The following is a 23,502-nucleotide window of genomic DNA, read 5'->3' as shown; positions in this document are numbered from 1 at the left end:
AACAAATAAGGGGGGAGAGTGAGTTGTTTCAAATTGATGAATTGGGTATAGTTCATCACGCCACGACAATGAAAAACGAGACAGAAGATTTTCAAATAGAATTAGGGAAATTTAAAGAAAATTTGAACAAGCTTTATAGTTTTGTAGAAACACACTCTTCAAAGCAAATGTTAAAGAGTCTGGTAGACTTCAACCATAAAATGGACAATGTTGATAATGAAGAATCATTTTACAACATCTGCTCTGCTGTGACAAATATTAAACAATCTAAGCGTATCAAAGTGCAGCCAACTGCGATTGCTCGTCGGCGAAACAGGGGCCTTCATGGGGCGGTAAGAGCTATACAAGCTGGTAGACCTTCCAATGCTGAAGGAATAAGAAAGAAAAGACCTAGAAAGAAAAGATCCTTAGCGGCAAATGTTCACTCAAACACAACAAATGCTTTGAGCCATGGCAGTGGCCATTGATAGTATTGATACGAGAAAATTATTTAATATAACTGTGTACCTATGTTCCATTTACCAACAGTATATTTTTTTGTAATATTAAAACACAATCATTATTTTCTGAAATAAAATATTAAAGTTTAAATAAAAATCTTACGTTTTGTAATGTACGTAATGTTACGTATTTAACGTAAATGTTTATTGGTGCATTCGCACAGGTAACGGAATGCGGTTAAAATTACTTCGTTGACTATGCGATTAGCGCTACTTCACTTTGACAGACGATATCAGGTAGCGATAAACATATAGTAATTGGAAAGCAGATTCATGCATTACATTTACTACGCGACTACCGCACCCCGTAGCGTTGATAGTATAGCAAACGGAAATATGCGGTAAGTAGTTCAACTCTCTATCTTTCTATCCTATTGCCATAAGAACCAAAACATCATGTTTTGGAAAATGTAGACTCAATTAGCATAAACATTTCGTTTACCTTAGGATTGGATTTCAGTGGTGCCCAATTTAAAAGAAACTTTAGAAGTGATATAGATAATCGGCAACAAGGCTATGAATTCCTACAACTTTTCGACGAGAAAATGAAATACTTCTTTTAACCACAAGGTACATCCAACAGAATAAATCTATACGTATACCAAAAGCAACTGAAGTGACGTAAATTAAAGGGTGCGCTATTTATTGCGTTTAAATTGTGCAAACAGAGCCATAAGAGTAATATCCACCATTACATGCTAGTTGAGACTATCAATAGTGCGAAATTATGCATGTTGAATGTTTTGTTACACAGTAAAGTAGGTTTTCGCATTCAACAATTGCGGTAATTTAGGACGTGCGATTGCTGTTCAAACATTATGCTCGGAATTGGTAATAGCCGTAATAGGAATGTCTGGTTGTGAAGGTATTTTACCGATGACGTTTAATGGTAGGGTTTTTTTCTATTTTTATGCTCGTAAGCAGACAAAAACTGTGCTGATGTTGGATTATGAACTATTACATCAAAATTTATCAACTCATCTTACAAATCTTCATAATGGTATTTACTCTGTAGGTAATCTGTATAGAACTTCGGATTTTGTATACGACACGACAGAGGTCATTGTCTTGTATCGATTTAATGCATAAGTTACATCGACAAAAGGCAGTGGAACTTACTTCAGCTGGGTTGAATTACTAATGGGCTGCCGGCGGTAGTAACTGGAATCACATCCATAGACATGTAAATTATCAAGCATTTACCAAATACCCGCCAAATTTGGCAGTATTGGTCTTCATGTTGTTTATTATGATTTATTCATCTACCTGGAATCGAAAAAGTTTAACTCAGCGTTTCGCAAACTGTGGAGGGAGTAATGTGAAAGGGGGCGAGGTAAAAATACGTTAAAATTTTTTATATCAAATTTTGAACTACAAATTTATTTAGACTCAGAAGCAACTATTTTAGACTAACACACGCTTGACATCCCTACTCTAGCTATCTACATGAGTTGTGTTGTATATTGGAACTAGCGACTCTGCAAACCTACTTAATGTATAAACAACGAGCTTATAATCACGTGCATTGACACCCAGGCAATTTGATGACCTTCCCCATATCGAATGAAGTTCTCGAAAGAGCCCAAACCATCAGCGACGCCGGACATAACAAATGTAGCATTTGAACATGTGTATTTTAGTGGATTTTAAAGGGGCGTAACTTGTTGGAAAAGAGTTATAAATAGATATTTCATGAAGGAAATAAAGAGCTAAAGGAATTGTGAAAAAATAAAAGGTACAAATTACAGTGAAATATAAAATAAACTAAAATCGAATAGAGCGGTAATCACTTTGAACTTCTAGATCTTTAGAACATATAATAGAAGAATCATAAAGTGTTCTCCACCTTTTTTTCATTCTCCGTACATCTACTGTACAAAAACTGTTTGTCTTTCTCCAGGAATGTTGATTTTCGAAGGGAATTGTTGAACATTTTATTATTTAGCTTGAAATAACTTCGTTTGAAAAGCTTACTAATAATTGCCACAAAACCCGTTGAGGAATAGTATGGTGATGTTATTTTATTCAAATCATCCCATCTCGGAAAACTCGAATATAAGTTCAGGGCAAAATAGTATTTTATTTTACAAAACTTATTTAACTTTTTATAGTGCATCCGAACGCTTGACCGGGCAACACACCAAGCCCCAACTTCCTTTGAGATTACCGGGTTTAAAGTTTATCAGTGTCAGAAAGAAAAACAACGGCAACATAGCGCCTGGTACTTATTTCCGTAAAATTAGGGTGAATTAAGATACGTAGCGGCGTAATGAACTGTAATCGTAACCGATCGTTACTTTGAAGTTACAGCTCCTTAACGTTCCCCGCACGAGAGAGGTGTCGTAGATTTATAATTTACCGTGAAATTTTAAGTAAATCTGTATACGAAATTGCACAGCAACCACTTCAAATTGGCTGCAAATGTTACTAAAACTATTCTATAATTGCACACGTCTTATTTTATTTTCCACGATAAAATATTCGTACACCGTAGGAACTACTTGGAGATGTTCTGAAACATCCAGATATCATTTGCGGTTGGATTTTGCGGCTGAGCGATAAATGATAGCGCCTATTTTACTTTATTTTGGACATTCTGTATGTGAAGTCTCCATGTCAGTTTTCTATCCAGCGCCAGTCCCACAAATTTTACTTCCTCCTTATAAATCGTCGTTTACAAGGGTGTTGTTGGCGTCTTGCGTTTTTTCTCCCATCTCTTCTAGGTTTTTGCGTTTAATAATTATAGCTAGGTCATCTGCATAAATCAATGGCGTTATGTCTTTCTTTATACGGTCTGCTATACCGTTAATTACGATAGAGCGAATATAGTTACACAGACCACTGAACCTTGGGAGATTCCGTTTTGCTTATTGGTATTCTAAAGCGTCGGTCTGATGGAAAATGACCTTTGAATTTCCAGTTTTTTAATTTTTCATCAATTCCTCATCTCCACGTGGTATCGAACGCTTTTTCTAGCTCGAAAAACACTAAGAAGGTATTTCCGTTCGGCCAATGCTTCATTAATAATGTGGTCTAAGTGAACCAGGTGGTCTAATGTGGATCAACCCTTCCGGAAGCCAGCTTGGTAAGTACTAATTAATCTATTTTCCTAAGACTTCCACACAGTTTACCTAAACAGTAGCTTAATGATATTGGTCTGAAGCTTTCAATCTTCCTTGGATCTTTCCCAAGCTTTATTATGGGATGACATGCTTCATTCCATGCACTAAGGTAAGTATTTTTGTGTACATACATGCTATTAAAAAAGCGTATACTTTTTGCGTGTAGGTAGTTTAGAGATCATCCCAAATGTGACTTCGTCGGGTTCAGGGATTGTGTTTTTGGTCTTAGATAGAGCAGTTTTTAATTCAGGTATGAAACTCTTTTCGGCTATCTGAGAAGGTGAATGTTTCTTCTTCCTTTTTTTTTCTTTATCTTTTAGGAAATTCATGTATAGTTTGTATGTTCCCATGGCACCTGCCAAGTAGTTCTCCTGTTTCTCCTAGATCTGTGTATGTTATTATTGGAGGCTGTGGACTGTGGTGGTTGATTCTTACCCGTAATGCTTTTTATTTTTCTCCATACTTGAGTTGTGGATGCATCTTCATCTTAGTCGTTGTGTCTTCCGACATTTTTTTTATTTCTACCGGTTCTCCTGTACAGGGTGAGTCAAAGATTGAGAGGAGTAACTAAATGCCTTGAAGATAAGATTTTTCGATAGAGTGCTTTTGTATTATGATATGGTTGAATATTCTCCACATTTTAAAAATATTTGGAATTATACAGGGTGCGTCCACAAAGTAAGGCACCCAAATGGTAAATTTTTTAAATAGAACCCCCTGTATTTGAATGCATTTTTGAATTCTACGTGTAATTGTACGTCTTTTTTATTAATCGTTAATATCAAAAAACTAGTAGTTTTAAAGATAATTCGATTTTTCAGTATATTGTCAAAATTATTGCTTAAATTTTGATTCCAGGTTTTATATCTTTTATCCTGGGTTAAGTAAAAGTCAAATAAATACATCTACTATAAAACATTAAAAAAGTAGCTTACAGGGTGTTTTTTTTTCTAGATCCAAATTTACAAAACTTCACATTAAAAAAATCTCACTTTTTTTAAGTGGAAGACCCTGTATATTTGTCTGTCATCATTTAGCTCCTCCAAAAACCTTCAACTTTTGATAATAATACCTATCTCTGATAGTTTTAGAAATATCTCGGTTTTCCTGGGTTTTATATTCTAATCTTAAATAAGTTATATGTAATTTACATAATAGTGAGGTGGCCATGCAAAAAAAGGCAATTTTTATCTGCCTCGTTCAAAGCTAAAATCATATTTTACCCTTTACCCCTTTACCGTAAGAGGCCAGAAGAGGATTAATAGCCGAGGTGAAGCCCAGGCATACTAATGTATAATTACATAACAACAACCACCCCCAATTCAATTACAATATATAGAACAACATAATCAGAGACAATATAGAGGAGAAGAAATAACATCCCTTATAATCCTGCTCTAGAGCACTTATCTGCAAACAAAACCTAAAATCGAAATATCGAATAATTATATTAAAATAAAGAACCAAAATTCGCTTTCGCTTACATTCCTCCCGATTTAAATTTTACTTACTTTTACTCTTTTATCTAACTTAATAATTCTTTGATCAATAATGATAATAATTATTGTTCTTGTTTAAAACACAATTCATAAAAATTTGCTGCCGATGCTAGCACAAATCCCCCCCTCCCCCCCTGTACACCTGCTCATACGCGTTTTACGCAAAAGAATTTCAGTCCTCTATTTTACCCGTATGTCTAAGAATATATGTGTACCAAATTTGGTTCCAATCGGTTCAGCCGTTTAGCCGGAAATTAAGAGTACACACAGACCGAAATCATCGAGATTTTGTTTGATTCGGATTACTGGTGCTTCAAAACGTGTATTTTCGTCAAAAATGTGAGGGGTTCATTTTTACCCCAATCCAATACCTACCTCCCTTACTAACGTTCATTATTTACTGTTAAAATTCTACTGCAAAAACTTTAATTCGTTCTAGGAATCTCCGTGGAGTAGCGCTCAGCAAAGGACCGGCGGCTGCTTTAAATAGCATAATGCCTCTTTCAATTTCTTATGTTATTCCAAATAGTGTTTTAAAGGGGATATATCATTATTTTGAAGTTTCAGTGTTGACTGAATAACCAGCTCATGTAGAAGATTATTAGTAGGTACGATTTCAATAGCTGCCTCCTAACACAAAATTGATTTACGTAATTAACAAATTTAAAAGAAGAGGGGAGCACCGGCAAATCTGAGAAAGTGCCCCCAAAGATCATTGGTTCCCCATACAAAAATACTGTGGTAGGACGACTGCGCCATTTCCTATGAAAAAATAATGGAGGGTAGTGTGTTAAGAATAAACTTGTTAATTTGTGTGAATACGGTAGTGTTAGAACTTTTGAGCGATATAATTGAATAATTAAAGTTCAATTGAACGTAAATTGAGTTCGAAGGGACGCTTATTTTTCTGAAAGCAAACAGAAAATTGAATGTAAACACATACTAATGACACCACTGAAGTTTATAGAGCGAATTCAGACCTTATAGTCGCCCGTGATCGGTCTGAATTAAGTACGTACATAGGACAACTTTTGTTTATTCATCTCCCCACGATCACACCATTTAATGAAGGGCTCCGATTGCATTCAGGATCACTCATTTCGCACGGATGGGTGTTCCTTATAAATCTAAAACTAATGCGTTAAAGTGAATCTCCAAGGTCTTAGAATATAGAGGTATATTCTTAGAATATAGAGGGATCAAATAGTGGTACACAGACAACGTTTGTATGTTGTTCGTGTTACCACAGACATATGTGGTGTTACTTCTGAATCTCGCTGTACCTACTTTTGCAAAACTAATAGCGTGAAATAAGTAAAAAATAATCAAACACAGTTTTTCGCTTATTTACGTTAACGATCAAACGTCGGTTGGAAATCACACCTAAAATTGGACCTTCAAAATAATTACTTCAAATGTTTTCTGTAATTAGCAACATGTGACCATATTAGTGCAAATAAATATCTTCAAAGCATAATCACCTGTCCCAGTTTAAAAAATGAGACTTGTACTCTCGATACTGTTACTAGCTGTCTCGCAATGTGTAAGTTTTAGCAAATTATCTTTTGCGTTGTATAATTCAGACATTTACCTAGTTGTGTCAGTCGAACGATGAGGGGTGGGCTAATCCAGAGGAAAAAGAATGCATACGCAGTTTATCTTTGGAAGAGTCGCACATAGGTGAGGTAGTGAAGGCATACGCGCCAGGTAACCTTCCAGAAGATGACGACGCTTTCTCCAAGTTCATCCATTGTCGCGGTCAACAAATGGGGGTGCAACACTCAAACGGCGAGTTAAATATTGCGAACCTGATCCAATTAGTAAAGTATTTTCCTGAAGGAATTTTTAAGGAGAACGCTCCAGAAGGTAGCGTTCTTGGAGAGGCTATAGCGGAGGAGACCATTAAGCATTGTAAAAACGTGCCAGTTGGGAATAGTGCCGGTCAAACTTTAATTCGACTTCAAAATTGCATCGACTCATATTTAGTTAGTTATTATAAAAAGTAGGTAGTTGTTTTTATTTAATAAATTGTATTATCTATATCTTCAAGTTAATGCTCCTTTCTAACTACTTAACATAATCAACCGTTCCAGTTTCAATGCGACAAGGATGTTAACGATGCCAACGTGAAATGCGTCGTAAAGTGAAAGAAAAAGGGGCAGTCTACGGGACGACTCACGGATTCCAAATTCCAATCCTCACTACTAATTTCAATCGCGGGTAGTTTGTTTGAATCCTTTTGAAACTACGGATACTATAATAAGGTAGGGGAGCTCCACTGAACGAGAGTGATCAAAATTTCTACTTTGGCCTATCCGAGTAAGCTAAAATCGATCATCTGCCGCCTCAGGTCATATGACTTAAGGTGCTGCTGCACTTCTTGCGATATCAATTTTGAATGGTTGTTTTTTGAGAAAATAAGTTATACACCAAATGAAAACGTTGATAATAGCTCTTAAAAAAGATTTTAAAAAATCGCGAACATTTGATAACTCCGTACAAAAACAATTGTTGGTCGGTTTTTTACGAACTTTCTACAGGATATAACTAATTGGTTACGGTTGGATGAATAAAGTTGATTTTTTCAAAGTAATGGTAGGTACTGGCAATCACTTGACGGTGTTTCTTTTTTAAATTTTTTCTCTAATTATAAAATTATCTTATTATTTTAAGATATGAAGTGATGAATTTAAAAAAAAAATAAACAGAATCTATTCGAGGCAACAGAAAAATTAAAATAATATAAATATGCATGTGTTTTAAATTTACTTGATTCTTTCTCCAGCAAATATTTATTGTCCTGACATTGTACTTAAACCATTAGTTTCTTATTTAGTTTGTTTTTAATTGCTAAAAATGTTAATTCAAAAGTGCAAAATAAGCGTACGAAATTCAACTTTGCGAAACGCTTCACTATTGGACGAATGAAAGTGACGTCAAATGCCACGCGATCGCATTTGTTGTAATATTCATATAATATAATATAATATAATATAATGTAGGTGCAGTCAAATTACAGTTTGGGCAGATTGAGCTGGGTGTTGTTATTTCACTCAACGAAATCAAGTGTCTTCTATGTAAAAAGATCCGCTGAATCCGAAAATCAGTCCCTCTAGCCGAAAACTCCCGGAATATATTGTTATGTGTAAACAAAAACCGATGAAAAAATGGCAAGATGTCGTTTCTTTTCGCATTTGACTTCAATTATCTCGTTAACTATTACTCTAAGGGAAAAATGAAGAGAAATGAATAGGTTTAGAATTGAATTTTCTATAAGATACAATGGGTATGAAACGTTCATTTTCAAATGTTATTGTTTTTTATGGAAAAATATAAAAAAGCAATCCCGAAGATGTTCAACTGGTTATTACTAAGTAAAATTCATCCGATCTTTTTGAAAATCTGTATCCACTTCTTTTGATAACAAAACAATATGACAAACCCGATCACCGTAGATTTGATAGTTATGGCATAATTAAATAAACAAATTTACAAAACGATACTTGGTCTTTTAAACTGGGTGACTCCCAGAACGTTCTACATTTGTTTACAGATGGTGGAATCCTAAGACAACCATTTCCAAAATTTGTCCCGATGATTCTTGCAAATTGATGAACTGTGGAATTTTTTTTAGTTAACTAACAAATTTAATAACTCCCGAAATATAACAAGGAAGGTAACTCTATAATAGGCCCTTGGCGTTCTGATTAATAAAAATCATACATTTTGGTAAAATTGAAGCATTAAAAAGCTCACCCTTTAATGAATCGTTCGATGCGACCCGATTTGCAAAATCATTTTTTTGTTGTGTCGAAAACAAGTCCGAAGTCAAAAGCTGATTTCTCGTGAACTCGGATTTGGACGTATTTTTTTAATGTAGGTCTTTCCGAGAGAGCTTTCCATTCGCCTACTATAGATTTACATTTCGTGTGGTATAGCCCAGTCAGAATAGGAAAAATAGAGGAACTAATTCATGTATTACCAGTTCCTTCAGAATTGTGTAAGGGACGTTTCCCTCAATCGTGAGAGCGGCTTTTGAGGTCCCATTTTTTAGTGTTTTGCTTACAACGTGGAAAAGGTACGCTATAGCAAAAAATGTTGTAGGTACCTAAAAATGAAAGCTTACTAAATTTGCTATAACTTTGAGTGGATACATAATTAGGAAAAAACGGAAAAAACGCATCGTTTTTATGTATTGACTATCCAAGATTAAATATTTTCATATGTGGATACATATCAATGTAGTATATGACCAACACCTACATCATGATTTCCTGTGGTTTTTTCCCTCCAAGAAACCTCATCGTAACTGCATAAAGGAGGGGATCGTGCTTTATGCAATGTGTAACGCATATTAACAATACCTAAGACTAATCTTCGCTGTTCGAAAAAGTGATTTCTTCATCGCCGTCCTAGAGGACCGGTGGGCCGTTAAAGTACGCGGGTCGCTAGTCTTGATGGGGTGGAGCATTCGATTCTATCCTCTCATACCACCCCACCGCTGTTGAGGGTAAATGAGGGTAAATCCCGCTATACGTATCGAGGTGGCTAGTACGGTCATGCATGTGTATAATCCACATATTCAATCTTGGTGGGTCAAAAACAAAGAAAGTGTATAGAATCAAAGTTGTAGCAAATTTAATGAGCTTTATATTGAAAAGAATTTTTTTCTATGACGCACCGTTTTCGAATTGTAAGTAAAAAACTATACAATGTGACCATCAAAACCACGGTCAGGGAACCTTCTGCTACACATTTCCGAAGGAATTAGTATAATGCATGATTTAGTTCCCCTATTTGCCATTTTTTGATCTATTCTTACTGGACTAGTATTTTGGAAATTATTCAATTTGTTAACTAATAAGAAAATTCATCGGACTTTGAAACAAAATTGCATAGTCCGTCGATTTGCAAGAATCAACGGCACAATTGTTGAAAAAGGTTGTTTTAGGGTTCACTAACTGTAAAAAAATTGAGAACGCTCTGGGAGTCGTCTTTTTGGAACTGCAAAATACACTTTATCGGGAATATTTCTAATAGTGTTTTTGCACTTTTGTACAAGACAATACCTATAAAATGGTTTTTTAGCTTTTTCCATGGTCTGAATAGCTATTACAACTGAAAATCTGTATAAATAAATCAACACTTAAATACTGGTCGTGGCTTGTGACGTCATCCAAGGCCCGCTGAAAATGTGGCGGCGTTTAAACACATCGAATAAAGTCAACGTTTTAAATATTATTTTACAAGTTAAATTGAATTGTTCTAACAGTGTTTACTCTTTTTGCTATGTTAGAACGAAGTAAAAAAGCGATTAAAAAATTAAAAAAATTACATGCATATTCCCTATTACATCAGATGTGCAAAATATCAGGGGCGCACTCATGGGAGGGGGATTTGGGCGTTACAACCCCCTCCGACATTTTATATAAGCACAGATTGAGTGTTTAAATCTGTGATATTATAAGTACGTCCATAAAAATTTAAAGCCACTCACAAAAAAAGTGGTGAAATTAGGTTTTTGAGTATGCCCTTTGCGATTTGCAAACATTTTATCAAAATTCCAACCACGAAAGGACGCACCCCTAAGTGGGGGTGCGAAAAAAATTCTGATTTCGACGAAATTTGGTATCTGGGGGTTATTGAAGATGAAAACCACCAATCTGAAGTTTATTTTTGAAAGTTTTGGGTCAGAAAGTGTCACCCGTCTACTAGTGGGTCATCTAATTTCGCATGCAGTAAGTTTAAAGTGTCGCAAATATCAAAAAATTAACGATTTAAGTCGATATTACGACACAGAATGATAGATGCATGTATGCAATTAAGTACCTATATTTGTATCAAGTTACAAAATTAACGGATTTATAAAATCATAACGAGCTCTCCTGTAATGCTGAAATATGACTTACGCCCTTTAGGCTGCCAACCACAGAATTGCAGTTTTTTTTAAATTTTCAAAAAATAACTTTGAAGTTATTTTGGTAGAAATGAGAATTTGTTTCGTATAATCGTACCCCCATTCAGAAGCAGTAATTTTCAAATATTTTTACAAAATCAGAAGGAGGCATTTCACAAAAAGGTAGGCAAAACTTTTAGGGACGTAGCTCCTACCATAGGTTAATTTGCAAATAAATCTTGTTTTAGTTGCCCCTACCATCCAATTTTACAGTCCCGTTAATAAACGGTTATTGATTGCGCTCCCGTCAAACGATTTGCCGTCATATGGTTGGCGCCGTTATAACGGGAAGGGTATGCAGTCCCGTTAAGTGTTAAATGAGCGCACTTTCATTTTGATACGGATAGGATTAATACCTATTTAGACAGTGTCTTCCAAGTTTATCGTGAAGTTGCAATACCAAAAAGAAAAAGAAACACAACAAATGAATATCGTAAAGTAAAAAAGACAAACTTGTATTACCTACTTTAATTTGAATGGTGATAGGATACGGGGAAAAGGTGAAGGAATACTTGTCAAAAAGGATGAATACAACAGTAAAAAGAAAGGCATATGGTTGGAAAGAGGTAGAGAGACGGAGACAGACATTTGTTTTTTAAAGTTTTTAATTAAAATCACCACATAACTGACATAACAATGGTGAAGTTAAAAACATAGGATAAAATGTTTTGTTTGGTTATGTCATTGAATAATAAAATCTGAATAGAAGGTCAGTGAGATAGAGAAAAGGTGGCCAGTATCGTTGATTGAAAAATAGTGGGAAGATGCGCAACTACGAGCAAATAAATGTGCCTTACGCGAATTCTCCACTTCTGTGAAAATATGGTATTGTAAATACGCGACATCTGTGCGATGCCGGTGGCCAAGTTTCGAACTAAGATTCGCTCGCTCCACCACTCCCTCCTGTCTGCACTCGAATTATCAATTTTATTTCGTATACAGATTTTGGCGTATGTCGACCTTTCTTAGTTGAGAAAACTCGACTTCTAGCAGTGACAAACGAACCTTAAAACGCGACTTTTTTTTGCATTGAATTTACAAACTAAATTAATGATCGGGTTGTAAAAACTTTATTTTGGAATTTAAAAAAATGCATTTTTTTTAGTGTCCGCCCTTTAACGTCCGTCTGTCTGTCGGTCGGTGTGTCACCGATTTTGACCGCTTTTTTTTTGAAGGATGATCCAGGCACATATGTTTTTTAGGAAATCGGGGTCATACCGGCACCGGTAAAAAAAGTATTTGTACATTTTTTTACCGATTTTGCTTCCGCCTATGATGTCCTTATTAAGGCTTTTTCATTAGTTTTAAATGCTTTCATCAATTTGGTTTACATACGTCGGCATTTACTTCGATATTTATACACATACTTTATATAATTTTAATTATTTGTACACAATTCCAAATAAAACTAAACTTTATTAACTTTCAAATAAAACCTAGGCGGATATAAATGTACAATAACTATTACAATCAACATCAAACAATATTAATACCAAAATCAAAGTACAAAATAACAAAAATTCAATGTTGTAAAATTTGCAGTTTCCTATTTTTTTTATTAGTTGCACTTTTTATTTTATTTATTCTTTCTGTTTCCCATCTAAAACCCCTGTACAACAACATTTTCATAAAAACATTAACAAATATCTGATAATGTTCTGTACAAACTTTTATTTGTTCTAGATAAGGATTTATGCATTTTAAAATATTTTTTTTAATGTCCTGTTGATATTTATAGTCTTCAAAACTAATAAAAAATTGCTTTAATAATAAACTAAATGCTTTACAGTATATAAATGAAGGTTTTTTTAAAAACATTACTTTGCCACTATTCGAAAAGTCTTTATTGATAATGAATAAGTACTTTTGATCAGTTAAATCACCTTCTTGTAGTAGATAATTTTTGCAGGTATTGCAATCAAATTTTTTTATTATTTTGTGAGCAATAAACGCTGCAACATAAGCTTGAGTGGTAGTTTCCAGAGTAATTGGTTCTGCAACTTCCTCGCTTTCTTTTGTTCTGTCAAGATCTTCTTCTTCGATACATTGGGTTTGTGTATCTGTTGTAGATACATTTTTGGTGTTTTTTGCAGTACAGGTGCTTTGTGCATTTTCTTCATTATTGAGAACGTCTAAAAATTCTCCAAGATCGGTGTCACAATTACCACTATCTACGGCAATTTGTAGTCGAATGTTAGCATAATGCTGTAGTGCAATTCGAAACTGTCGTACAGTGGGCATTGGATTGTACCCGCCTCTAGTTCTAATGACAGAAAAAAAATTTTCAAGTGGATCTTGGTTTAAAAATGAAGTTAACAGGTACTTCACTCCATAATTTGTTCTTAAATCATTCCATAACATTAAAATTGATTTTATAGAGAGCTGAAATCCTTCAATACAGTAAATGTTTTTTCTTAATTTGTTTTTCTCGTATACTTTTATACTTTTAAATAAATTAAGGGATTCTTCTAAAATAGTTTCTATGTGACTATTAAATATTGAAAGCGGTCTTCTATTTTTTTTTGGGTCGCCTAAATAGCGACTATTTAGGGCGTCAAAAAGCTTATCAATTCTGCTAATAAAATCCGCGGTATGTGACGCAGTAAGTGAAATTAATTCTTTGGTGTCTACAAGAGTTTTTATTGTAGCGGACACTGAATGTGAAAATATTTGAGCAGCATATAACACTCTCATTTTTTGGAAGCAATTTGGTCGAATATGCTTCTCAGTAATCCTAATTAAACTTCGAGTTGTAGCACTGCTTTGGTCAATATTATATGCTTTGGTGACATCTACCCAAGAAATACGCTTTTGTTCTTCGCCGTATACAAAATGTAAATTTTCATTCATGAAATTGTTTCGTAAACTTTTTAATAAATGTGGACTATCGTAAATTACATGAATATTGGAGCCATCAAAGTTAAACACAGGGTTATTAATGGTAGCGCCTAATAAAGCAATTGCTTTTCGGTTGTTCGACCCTTGATCACACACAATTGCTTTTACGATAAGATTGCACTCTTTCAGTGTTTTTAGCACACTAATTATTAACTGTTTTATTATTTCACCCTTAACAGGACCAGCAGATGAAACATAACAAAGAGGAAGTCTCCAATTTTGAAGAATTCCTCGAATGTAAAACATTAAAACGGTGTTTGCAGGAGCACCCTTTCTTCCAAGATGACCAAGGTCTTCATAGCCTTCTGCAATATCCTCCTTTATATTGTAATTGACTTCTTTTTTAATAGAAATTTCATCTACCAATAAAGCACACAGTTTTTCATTTTCATTCATAACTTTAGCTTTTAATTTTAGTTTTTTAATAATAGACGATTTTATACCCGGAGGAACTGTAACTACTGTCATCCATAGTTGAATGGTGCGAACTGATGGTAAGATAAAGTTTAACTTGTCACGCATAAATTTATAAAGAGATGGAGATTTATAATAAAGCGATAAAGCTAATTGTTTTTCTGACTTTAACCACTTAGAATTATTTTTATGGAAAATTTGCATTTTGGTAAAAGTTTTAATTGCAGAACTTTTGTTTATTAAAAGATTTTCTAAAATATTGGCAGACGTAAGTTTATTTTTTTTCTTTAGACGAGTTACTTTATAGGAGTTAGCTCTTAATTTTTTATGTAAAATATCACATTTAAAACTTAAAGATGCAATTCGTTGCTTAAAATATGATTCATTTGGAGAAGCCATATTGATTACTCTCTCACTAACAAAAGATGCAGGCGAACTTGATGTTCCGGATATCGGAGATAGTCTTGAAACCGGAAAAGGTACTCTTTTGTTTTTTTCGGAATAAGTAATTTGTGGAATTGTAATGTTTTTAAAAGATATACTTCCAACTTCTGCGCAATAAAAAAAATAAATAAAAAACATAATGAACAATTATACAAACCAGAAATATCGTCTTTTTCATAGGAAATGCGTTTTATTTTGTCATCCAAAGTGCTCGTATGGGAATTCGATTCTGCAAAATGGAAACACAACGTTTTATTCGCAAACAATAAAGATCAATGTACAAACTTACCGTCGAATTCAGCAAAAAAATTTTTGCGACACCCACTTGTAGAAGGAACTGCTTCATCACAATATTCATTTCTTGATTGAGTTTCTTTAACAAACTTTATATTAATATTAAAAGCAACCATGATGCATTAAAAAAACAAACCAAAAATCAAATCTCTATTATAAATTTGGTGACAAAACCGCATTAAGTTTAGAAATACAATTAGTGAATTTTTGATGTGGTATATTTTTTGTAATACTCTAACAGCCTGTCTTCTATATCAGATCAAATTGCGCTTAAAAAACTTTTTACTATTCAGTAGGCTTAAAAAACAACAAAATTTGACAAAACTTAAATACACTTTAGTTTAAAGTTTATAATATAAATTTGGAATAAAAATTTTTTTGTTTAATAAATTTATAGTAAGATTGTTTGAGGTGTACTTAATAATGGTTTCAAAAGATACAAAAGTCATATACCGGGTGTTTTTTGGGAGTTTTTGTTAGACATTTCTGGGAAAGTTTAATAGGTAAGTTTATGAAAATTTTTACCTAGGGGTTACTTTGAATGCCGAATCGACGTCAAATAGTTTCAAAATGGCGGCACTTCCGGAAACACTGGAAGCAGATATCACCTTCGTTATTTTAAATAGCAGCATAAAACCTAAAATTTCCCGTAGAATCCAAAAATATAATAAAATATAAGGGCTGGTATTTAAAATAACGAAGTTGGTATCTGCTTCCGGTATTTCCGGAAGTGCCACCATTTTAATAATATTTTACATCGATTCGGCATTCATAGTAACCGTTGATTGAAAACTATTTTTCAATCAACGTAGTAACCCTTAGGTACAAATTTTCATAAAACTACCTATTAAACTTTCCCAGAAATTTCTAACGAAAGTGTAAAAAAATAAATAATCAAAATAATGTAACTTACCTTCAGAATACTTTTGTGGCACTGCATTTTTTCTTAAAATTTTTCTCTTTTGTAATGTGATAATATGTTCTGGCAAAAAATGCTTTTCGCACAAAATCTTGTTGCACAATTCGGAATTGTCTAGGTTCCAAATGTTAATGTTTCCACAATTTTTTTTCCACTCATTAACAATTGCATTATTTTTTATAGGGAATTTAAAGAAACTAAAGTGTTTGCCTTTTTCCTTCTTTTCTTTGCAATTTTGGTAAGAACAAATATATGTTTTAACTGTCTTAGGAGGCATATTTTATATTTTTTATGTCACGAGAGAAACTGAATTTATGATGAACTTTACACCGACACGTCAAGAGCCGATCAGTATACAAATACGCGACCGGGGTAATGCGAAAAAAGCTTCATAAGCTAATCAAAGTGTTACGTGCGTGGTGTACTTTTCGCAGTCGGGAACTAAATAAAATAGCGCCATGGTTAAGTACCTACCTACCCTACCTTTCAATCAACGTTACATTTTGATAATCTTCTGAAATAAATGATAACAACACACGAATAAGTGTTATCGAGCTTTGGAAACATCGACCCTTAAAGAAATAATCAAAATTACATTTTACAAATGCGATCTACTGTAGGTTGCAAAAACCTTTGAAGGTGAATAAAAAGATAACGGTGTGGCCAATTTTAATGAAATTGATATCAAATTAAATTGTTTAATTTTGCGTTATTTTGGCCGAAGAAATATTTTTATGCATTAATTTAAATGACCGTTTTAGGGCGCTAACCATAAAAACTACACCTCCAAAGTCACCGTTTGCACCGCAAACTGCAAAAAACGGGTAGTTTTTATGGTTAGCGCCCTAAAACGGCCATTTAAATTAACACATAAAAATATTTCTTAGACCGAAGCAACGAAAAATTAAACAAGCTTTAATTTGATACCAATTTCATTAAAATTGGCCACACCGTTATCTTTTTATTCACCTTCAAACTCCAGTTTACATAGCTTTGCAACCGCCTGCCAGCAAGTGCGTTATTTCCTGCGCACTAGACGATGTGTCGCTCACGGAACCTAATGAGCGACTGAATTCTTGGGAAATTATTGCAAGTGCGACCACGTATATCCATCTATCCGCTGGGAAATATTGCGGCATAAAACCGCTTACGAGGTTGCGTATCTTCCCACTATTTTTCAATCAACGCCCAGTATTCATTATCTAGAATGTGCTGGTATCGTACGGCAAGTAACAAAACGTGATTAAAGGAAACTCTTCAACATTTTTTAATTCATACAATATAGCCGAGATACTCACTTCAAAATGAGTAGAGAGGTGAGAGAGAATGTTTTGACTACGGTGACATCATGCCATTGATAAACTTACGCACGTCGGTAACTGGATACCTTTGATACAACGATCGTCTAAATATAGTTTTCAGATGAATATCCGACTTAATGTTTTAACAAGTTATAAGTTCTTAATTCAATAATAACAGCGTTGTTGCAGAACGTAAAAAGTCAATTATTGGATACAAGATAATTAGACAACAATATGCTATGATAATATGATAAAGGGTCCGTTCACTTAGCCAAAAATGAACTAATTTTTTTTACGTATTGTGCCTCAATAATCATTTGTGCTCAATAGTGCATTTATGCGCACCGTTTGTGCCTTTTTGGTTTTGGAGATAATAGGACAAATCAAATGGGGGCAACTTAAATCGTTATTTTACATACGAAATTAGATCATTCACTATAGTAGTAGGCGAGAGACGCTTTGTAACCCCAAGGCCCATTCTCCAAACGAGTACCTATAACTTTTGTTTGAAAAGTTATTTTAAAATTTTGTTCCTTAACTCATCCAGTATGTACACAACCAATTTCGTGGAATTCTCTCCATTATCGTTGTCCGGCCAAGAATTGCAGTGGAACCTTTTTTTCGAATTTTCAAAAACTAATTCCAGATTCGTGATTTTTATGTTCAAAAACCGCCAGGCACCAAATTTCGTCGAAGCAGGGGTGCGCCCTTCCGTGATAGGAAATTTGAAATTTTTTTTCAAAATCGGAAAGGGCATACCCGAAAACCTAATTAAAAACGTGTCACTTATCATTGTAACTGTTGTGTAGTGATTGTTTCAGGTACGGTGAAAATTTTTTTGCGGTTTTAGGTCACTAAGTAGGTCTATTTTAAGAATCCGCCCAAAAATGTCTGCAAAAAATACAAAAATTAAATTTTTTAAAAATATGGGCATGTAGCACATCGATTTTAGAGTTTTGAAGTTTTCTGAATTTAAATTTTTAGTAAAAAATGTTTTTGGGGGCGTTTTGGAGGAGTGGGGGGTGTTTTTAAGGGGTGGGTTTTTATATTTTTTCAATATTAACGTGTCGTACATCGATTTATATGTTTTTTATGGATAAGGATCCCGAATTCCACATCAAAATGGAGGTACAGCAAGTTATTCACTGTTAAAAAAGTAGAACGACGCCGACAGACGGCCCGAAAATAACATAAAACGCGCGGTACGCCTCGCCCGCGCTGCACGACATCATTTTAATAAAAAGATAATCATTTTGACGCTATCTTGTATATCTTTCTAGGATTTATTCAAAAATCATACTTTGACATCAAAATTGTAATCTCCACCCCAAGAAACCTATAAAAAGACGTATTGCACTTGTTATAATTATTATCTTTTTATTAAAATGATGTCGTGCAGCGCGGGCGAGGCGTACCGTGCCTTTTATGTTATTTTCGGGCCGTCTGTCGGTGTCGTTCTACTTTTTTAACATTGAATAACTTGCTGTACCTCCATTTTGATATGGAATTCGGGATCCTTATCCATAAAAACATATAAATCGATGTACGACACGTTAATATTGAAAAAATATAAAAACCAACCCCTTAAAAACACCACCCCAATCCGCCAAAACACCCCCAAAAATATTTTTAACTAAAAATTTAAATTCAGAAGGCTTAAAAACCCTAAAATCGACGTGTTATATGCCCATATTTTTTAAAACTTTAATTTTTGTATTTTTTTGGCCGCCATCTTGAATTTCTCAAAATGCTCAAGGGTGTCAAGGTGGCATTCTCAAAGTAGACATCCTTACGAACAAAAACCGTCAAAAAATCTTCACTGTACCTCACTTCCAGGTTAAGCCAAAAATCCCAGTTTGGCATCCAGACTATTAGGGAAGCGATTGAAGAATGAAAGGACACGGTTCATTTTTGGGCTAATGGGGGGCTAAGTGAACGGACCCTATGATGTATGTTCTCTTGATTTATTTTTTGACGGTAAAAAACATTCCATTGAATGCGATTGACGACTGCGTCTTTTCTCTTGCTATGGAAATTCATAATAGCTTTGAAATTTCTTATTCGATCCGTAAACTCGAGAACTTAAGAGGCCGTTCTCTGCATACGACTAGGAAAGCGCTTCAATAGAAATTATATGGGTCGAATAGCGTGTCTAGGTGTGGGACTTAGTATAACATTTTGAGTAAATTGGATTCTATACCGTGTTGTTACGTTGTTAGGTGCCGATGTAAAGATAAAGGACACATCTATGCCTCTATTGTAACAGATTTTTGATTTAATACTCGAATTTTGCATAAATAATTGTAGAAGTACTTGATATTTATGGTATTTTCAGGTGCCGTAATTATTAATATTTAAAAAATATCAAAAATATGTTGCAAGAGAGACGTAGAAAAAGGTTTAGTAGCAAACGTGCCGGCATGGCGTTTTCGAGTCTTCGTTTCGTAAAAGTGCAATACAATTTCTTTCATGAAGCCGATTTAAAAAACCTTTCGTTTCACATCATAATAGATTATATTGCACTTCTCTCATTTGAATTTTAAAGTTGTTCTTTAAAGTAGTACTTAATTCCAAATTTTGTCTCAAAAACATGTTATTTGTGCATTTATATACGGAAACAGCAATTAAACAATATCTGTAAATGCTCGCCCAACTGAGACTGACAGTATTGCATATTCTGAAATATCCCAAAACATTGTCTATAGGTACAATAATAGTAAAGTTTAATTTCGATCTTAAAGTCTACATAAGGTAAGATCGTTGGAATCAAGATTTACTTGTAAGTTGATAACTTTGACGTCATTTCCTAAAGAGGTGTGCAAATAATAACATGTATTACGTAAGCATAAGTTTGTAAATACAGAGATAATATTGCAATACGATCTTCACCTGCTGTTATAACTCCCACGCAGTCTACGAGATAAGTACGCGACAGTAGCGTCATCTAAAGAAATCTAATCACTTTGATTCAGTTGAGTAGGTGGTATAAAACCTCGATTAAAATTTAGTTACTTTTAATAAGCGGAGTTTGTCCCAGAGGGCAACCTACGGAGAAACTCCGTTAAAGTGGACCCTTCAAAAAGCATTGCGTTGTCTTTCTATTCAGATTTATTATTCAATGATATCAGTCACTATACACAGCGGTCCAATAAAGCCAATCTATATAAATAAAAATGAATGTTTGTATGTCACTTATGCCTTCTTAAACGGTTCATCTGATTGCAATGAAACTTTGAATTAAACCCGCACAGGATTCTGATTTAGTAATAAATAATAGTATAAGCTATACTGAAGAGAATATCTTCAAATATCTACAGGATCTCCTTGGATATCCATTGAAATCTTTAAATATGTGGGGACATCCTCGAATATCTACTACCGTGCACCCTGGAAATCTACTGTGATTTCCCCCTTGGTTGACTTATCAATCGCAAGTTGTCAAAATACCAACCTCCAAAGTAAGAACCAGTAGGTGTACACAACCTCCATTTACTTTGATACATTCCAGGTACAGCAGGGCTAGTCATACGAAGATTAAGAAATGTTCCGGCACCAGGTTGAAGACAGGGTACTTGAACCGGTTCTGCTCCTAAACTGACGCCAGAGGCACATCTTAGATGACAACCTAAGGGCCACACTTCCGCTCCATTATTTAATACATGCCAAACTTTTCTGAAGCTGAAATACAATAGAAAATTCCAAGAACTCTCTTATTTTGTTCGTGATCTTACCTCACACATGGTTCAACACTTTCACTCTCATTAGCCACGGGATCAGATACTAGCGCCATAGAAGGTAGTTTTGCCGGAGATTCGATATCAAAATAAGAACAAACTGCGGCCTGTAAATTCCTAAAAGGATACACATTAACTAAGGCACATTATGAGAAATTTAAAACTACCAATTATTCATATCTAAAAAAAATGCCGCTGTTGAGTGGTTCATTTGGCTCCCTAAGAGTTTTTGTAATTGTTGCACAAGCTCTTCTTTATCTGTAGTGCCCATACAACTAAATTGTTGTAATAAGGACTGTTCTATTTCTAAACTTCCAGGCCCTTCAGATTGACTGTTATCCACGTCCATTTTAATATAGTTTGTCCTAAAAAGTATACTTGATTTGTTGATAACTGATCAGTTTGATAATCACCTTTGGTTCAATAGTAAAATCACAACAAATTAATGCATGTCTGTAATTAATGAGCTAAAAGTAAATATTTTCAATGTCAGATTAACCTATATTTTACAATTTGATTGACCTTCCTCTAGTTTACATCAAAACTACCAGTAGGAATTTCAAAAATGGTACAAATAAAATTTCATTTTGAAAAATTGTTACAAATGATTAAAATTTGATCTACAACACAAAGAGATACTTTGTATTTAGTAACCAAAAATTGACAGACGTACCTAATCAACCGTAGTGAAGGTAGCAGCCAGAAAGTAGCAGCCGAATTAATATGTGGCAACAGTGTGTAGTCACTGCAAACAGGCCACTCCCCTGAAAACCACGCCCTATTTTGAATAGAAACTATTAAATCGGCTGCTTACTTTTTGGCTGCTAGCTTCACTACATCCCTAAAGTGTAGAAATTCAAATAAATCGGCTGTCAGATTCACTATATTCCTATATATATAGTACCTACAAATTCCTATCAAAATGGCCCTAAAGGTACAGGAGCGACTTATTATACGAAAACACCTATTCGAAATTGCTCTCAAAACGGCCTTAAACGAGAGTGTTACGCGATGCAATTGATACACAATTTTGATAATGTAATGCCCTTTTAGAAAAAACAAAAAAATTGGAAAGTCTATGTCGGGAAGGTGTTTAAAAATGGCCCTAAAGGTACAGGAGCGACTTATTATACGAAAACACCTATTCGAAATTGCTCTCAAAACGGCCTTAATCGAGAGTGTTACGCGATGCAATTGATACACAATTTTGATATCTATAATTTATTTATAATGATCTTTGCATTAGTGTGATTAGTGGATAAAATTAGCAATTATTAACATGTTCGAATAGATTTTTAATGACAGCTATTTTCATGTAATTAATTGTAATCAATTTCACTGTTCTAATAAATTACATATTATTATGGTGGACATAATTAGCAATTGTTTGTTAACAGATTCAAATACAGTTTTAATGTCATCGCGATTATTCTAATTCTCATCAAATCCACTGGTCACATTTTTTGAATTCTGACACCAAAAAAATTGTATATCCGAAAACTGGTACTTTTAAGAAATGGTAGTATGATATTAAACATATAGATTCAAAAATATGTACATCTCGAGTAATTTTCGTACTGCTTGGAATTGGACGATCCGGGTATTTTGCGCTGAAAGTGAACAACGCATTTACTTAACATTTCTAGAATAGAACCACTTTACCGTTTTTTACCTATGCTGCAGTTGAATACATTTTGTAGATAATAAAACTTAATAATTACTTATAGTAATATTCCACTATGCAGATAATTTTGACTTGCAAATGGTGGTGTAAAAGATTTTATTGTTTTAAATGGTCCATTTGGGTCCAAATAACATGTATTTGAAGAGTGCACACAAATTTTTTTCCGGACCAACTTTTGCAGCCAAAAAAACCTTAATGTTCGGTATTTTTTCAGATTTTCGCTTAAACCTCGAAAACGGTCCATATGTTATGAATAACACTTCTTTATAGTAAATTAAAGAAAACAACATTCTGCGTCGATAAAAAAAAAAACAAACAAAATCGGTCCAATAAAAAATTTTTTGGCTGCCAAAAGTTGTGTGTGCACTCTTCAAATCATGTTATTTGGACCCAAATGGACAATTTAAAACGAAAAAATCGTTTACCCCAAAACGTCAAAATAATGGAAAATGTAGGCGCTTTTGTTTGATTTCACAATTCCATGGCATTACCGACTTTCTAAACGCCACAGTTTTTAATTTTTCGGTTTCTCATTTTATAAAATAGAAAACAAAATAACTCTCGCCAGGAAAGATTGCCGGTCACAGCACACCTTGTGTTGATCTGAAATCTATGTTTTTCTTAAGATGCGAGCGACTTCCGGAATAGGATGGGCCAATGTTGAACGAAAGGTCTTTTTGTTCAACATTAACACGATACTATCCCGGAAGTCGCTCACATCTTTAGAAAAACATAGA

The 23,502-nt window shown here is 34.2% G+C and overlaps 2 protein-coding genes across 2 annotated transcripts; one reads left to right on the top strand and one right to left on the bottom strand.

Annotated features, from left to right (window-relative positions):
- Positions 1 to 6,555: 6,555 nt before the first annotated feature.
- On the top strand, positions 6,556 to 7,170 carry LOC116158940. Its single transcript, XM_031471815.1, has 2 exons — positions 6,556 to 6,664; positions 6,717 to 7,170. Exons 1-2 carry the CDS (start codon positions 6,620 to 6,622, stop codon positions 7,125 to 7,127), a joined length of 456 nt encoding a protein of 151 aa, XP_031327675.1. The 5' UTR covers positions 6,556 to 6,619; the 3' UTR covers positions 7,128 to 7,170.
- Positions 7,171 to 20,727: 13,557 nt separating this feature from the next.
- LOC116180676 (protein ILRUN-like) lies at positions 20,728 to 21,751 on the bottom strand. Its single transcript, XM_031500788.1, has 5 exons — positions 21,604 to 21,751; positions 21,495 to 21,548; positions 21,249 to 21,446; positions 21,079 to 21,198; positions 20,728 to 21,025 (listed from the first exon to the last, which is right to left on the bottom strand). Exons 3-5 carry the CDS (start codon positions 21,428 to 21,430, stop codon positions 20,743 to 20,745), a joined length of 585 nt encoding a protein of 194 aa, XP_031356648.1. The 5' UTR covers positions 21,431 to 21,446; positions 21,495 to 21,548; positions 21,604 to 21,751; the 3' UTR covers positions 20,728 to 20,742.
- Positions 21,752 to 23,502: the final 1,751 nt, after the last annotated feature.

This window comes from Photinus pyralis, unplaced genomic scaffold (genome assembly GCF_008802855.1).
Source record: "Photinus pyralis isolate 1611_PpyrPB1 unplaced genomic scaffold, Ppyr1.3 Ppyr1.4_LG1, whole genome shotgun sequence".
NCBI classification, from domain to species: Eukaryota; Metazoa; Arthropoda; class Insecta; order Coleoptera; family Lampyridae; genus Photinus; species Photinus pyralis.
The sequence above is the reverse complement of the archived record's forward strand: the minus strand, read 5'-3'. Positions and strand labels throughout refer to the sequence as shown.

Coding starts and splice junctions, on each gene's coding strand:
- LOC116180676 (XM_031500788.1), bottom strand. CDS start 21,430: ATGGACGTGGATAACAGTCAATCTGAAGGGCCTGGAAGTTTAGAAATA. Junction 21,199..21,248: donor TTTTTAGATATGAATAATTG/GTAGTTTTAAAT, acceptor GTATCCTTTTAG/GAATTTACAGGCCGCAGTTT. Junction 21,026..21,078: donor AGTGTTGAACCATGTGTGAG/GTAAGATCACGA, acceptor ATTGTATTTCAG/CTTCAGAAAAGTTTGGCATG.
- LOC116158940 (XM_031471815.1), top strand. CDS start 6,620: ATGAGACTTGTACTCTCGATACTGTTACTAGCTGTCTCGCAATGT. Junction 6,665..6,716: donor TACTAGCTGTCTCGCAATGT/GTAAGTTTTAGC, acceptor ACATTTACCTAG/TTGTGTCAGTCGAACGATGA.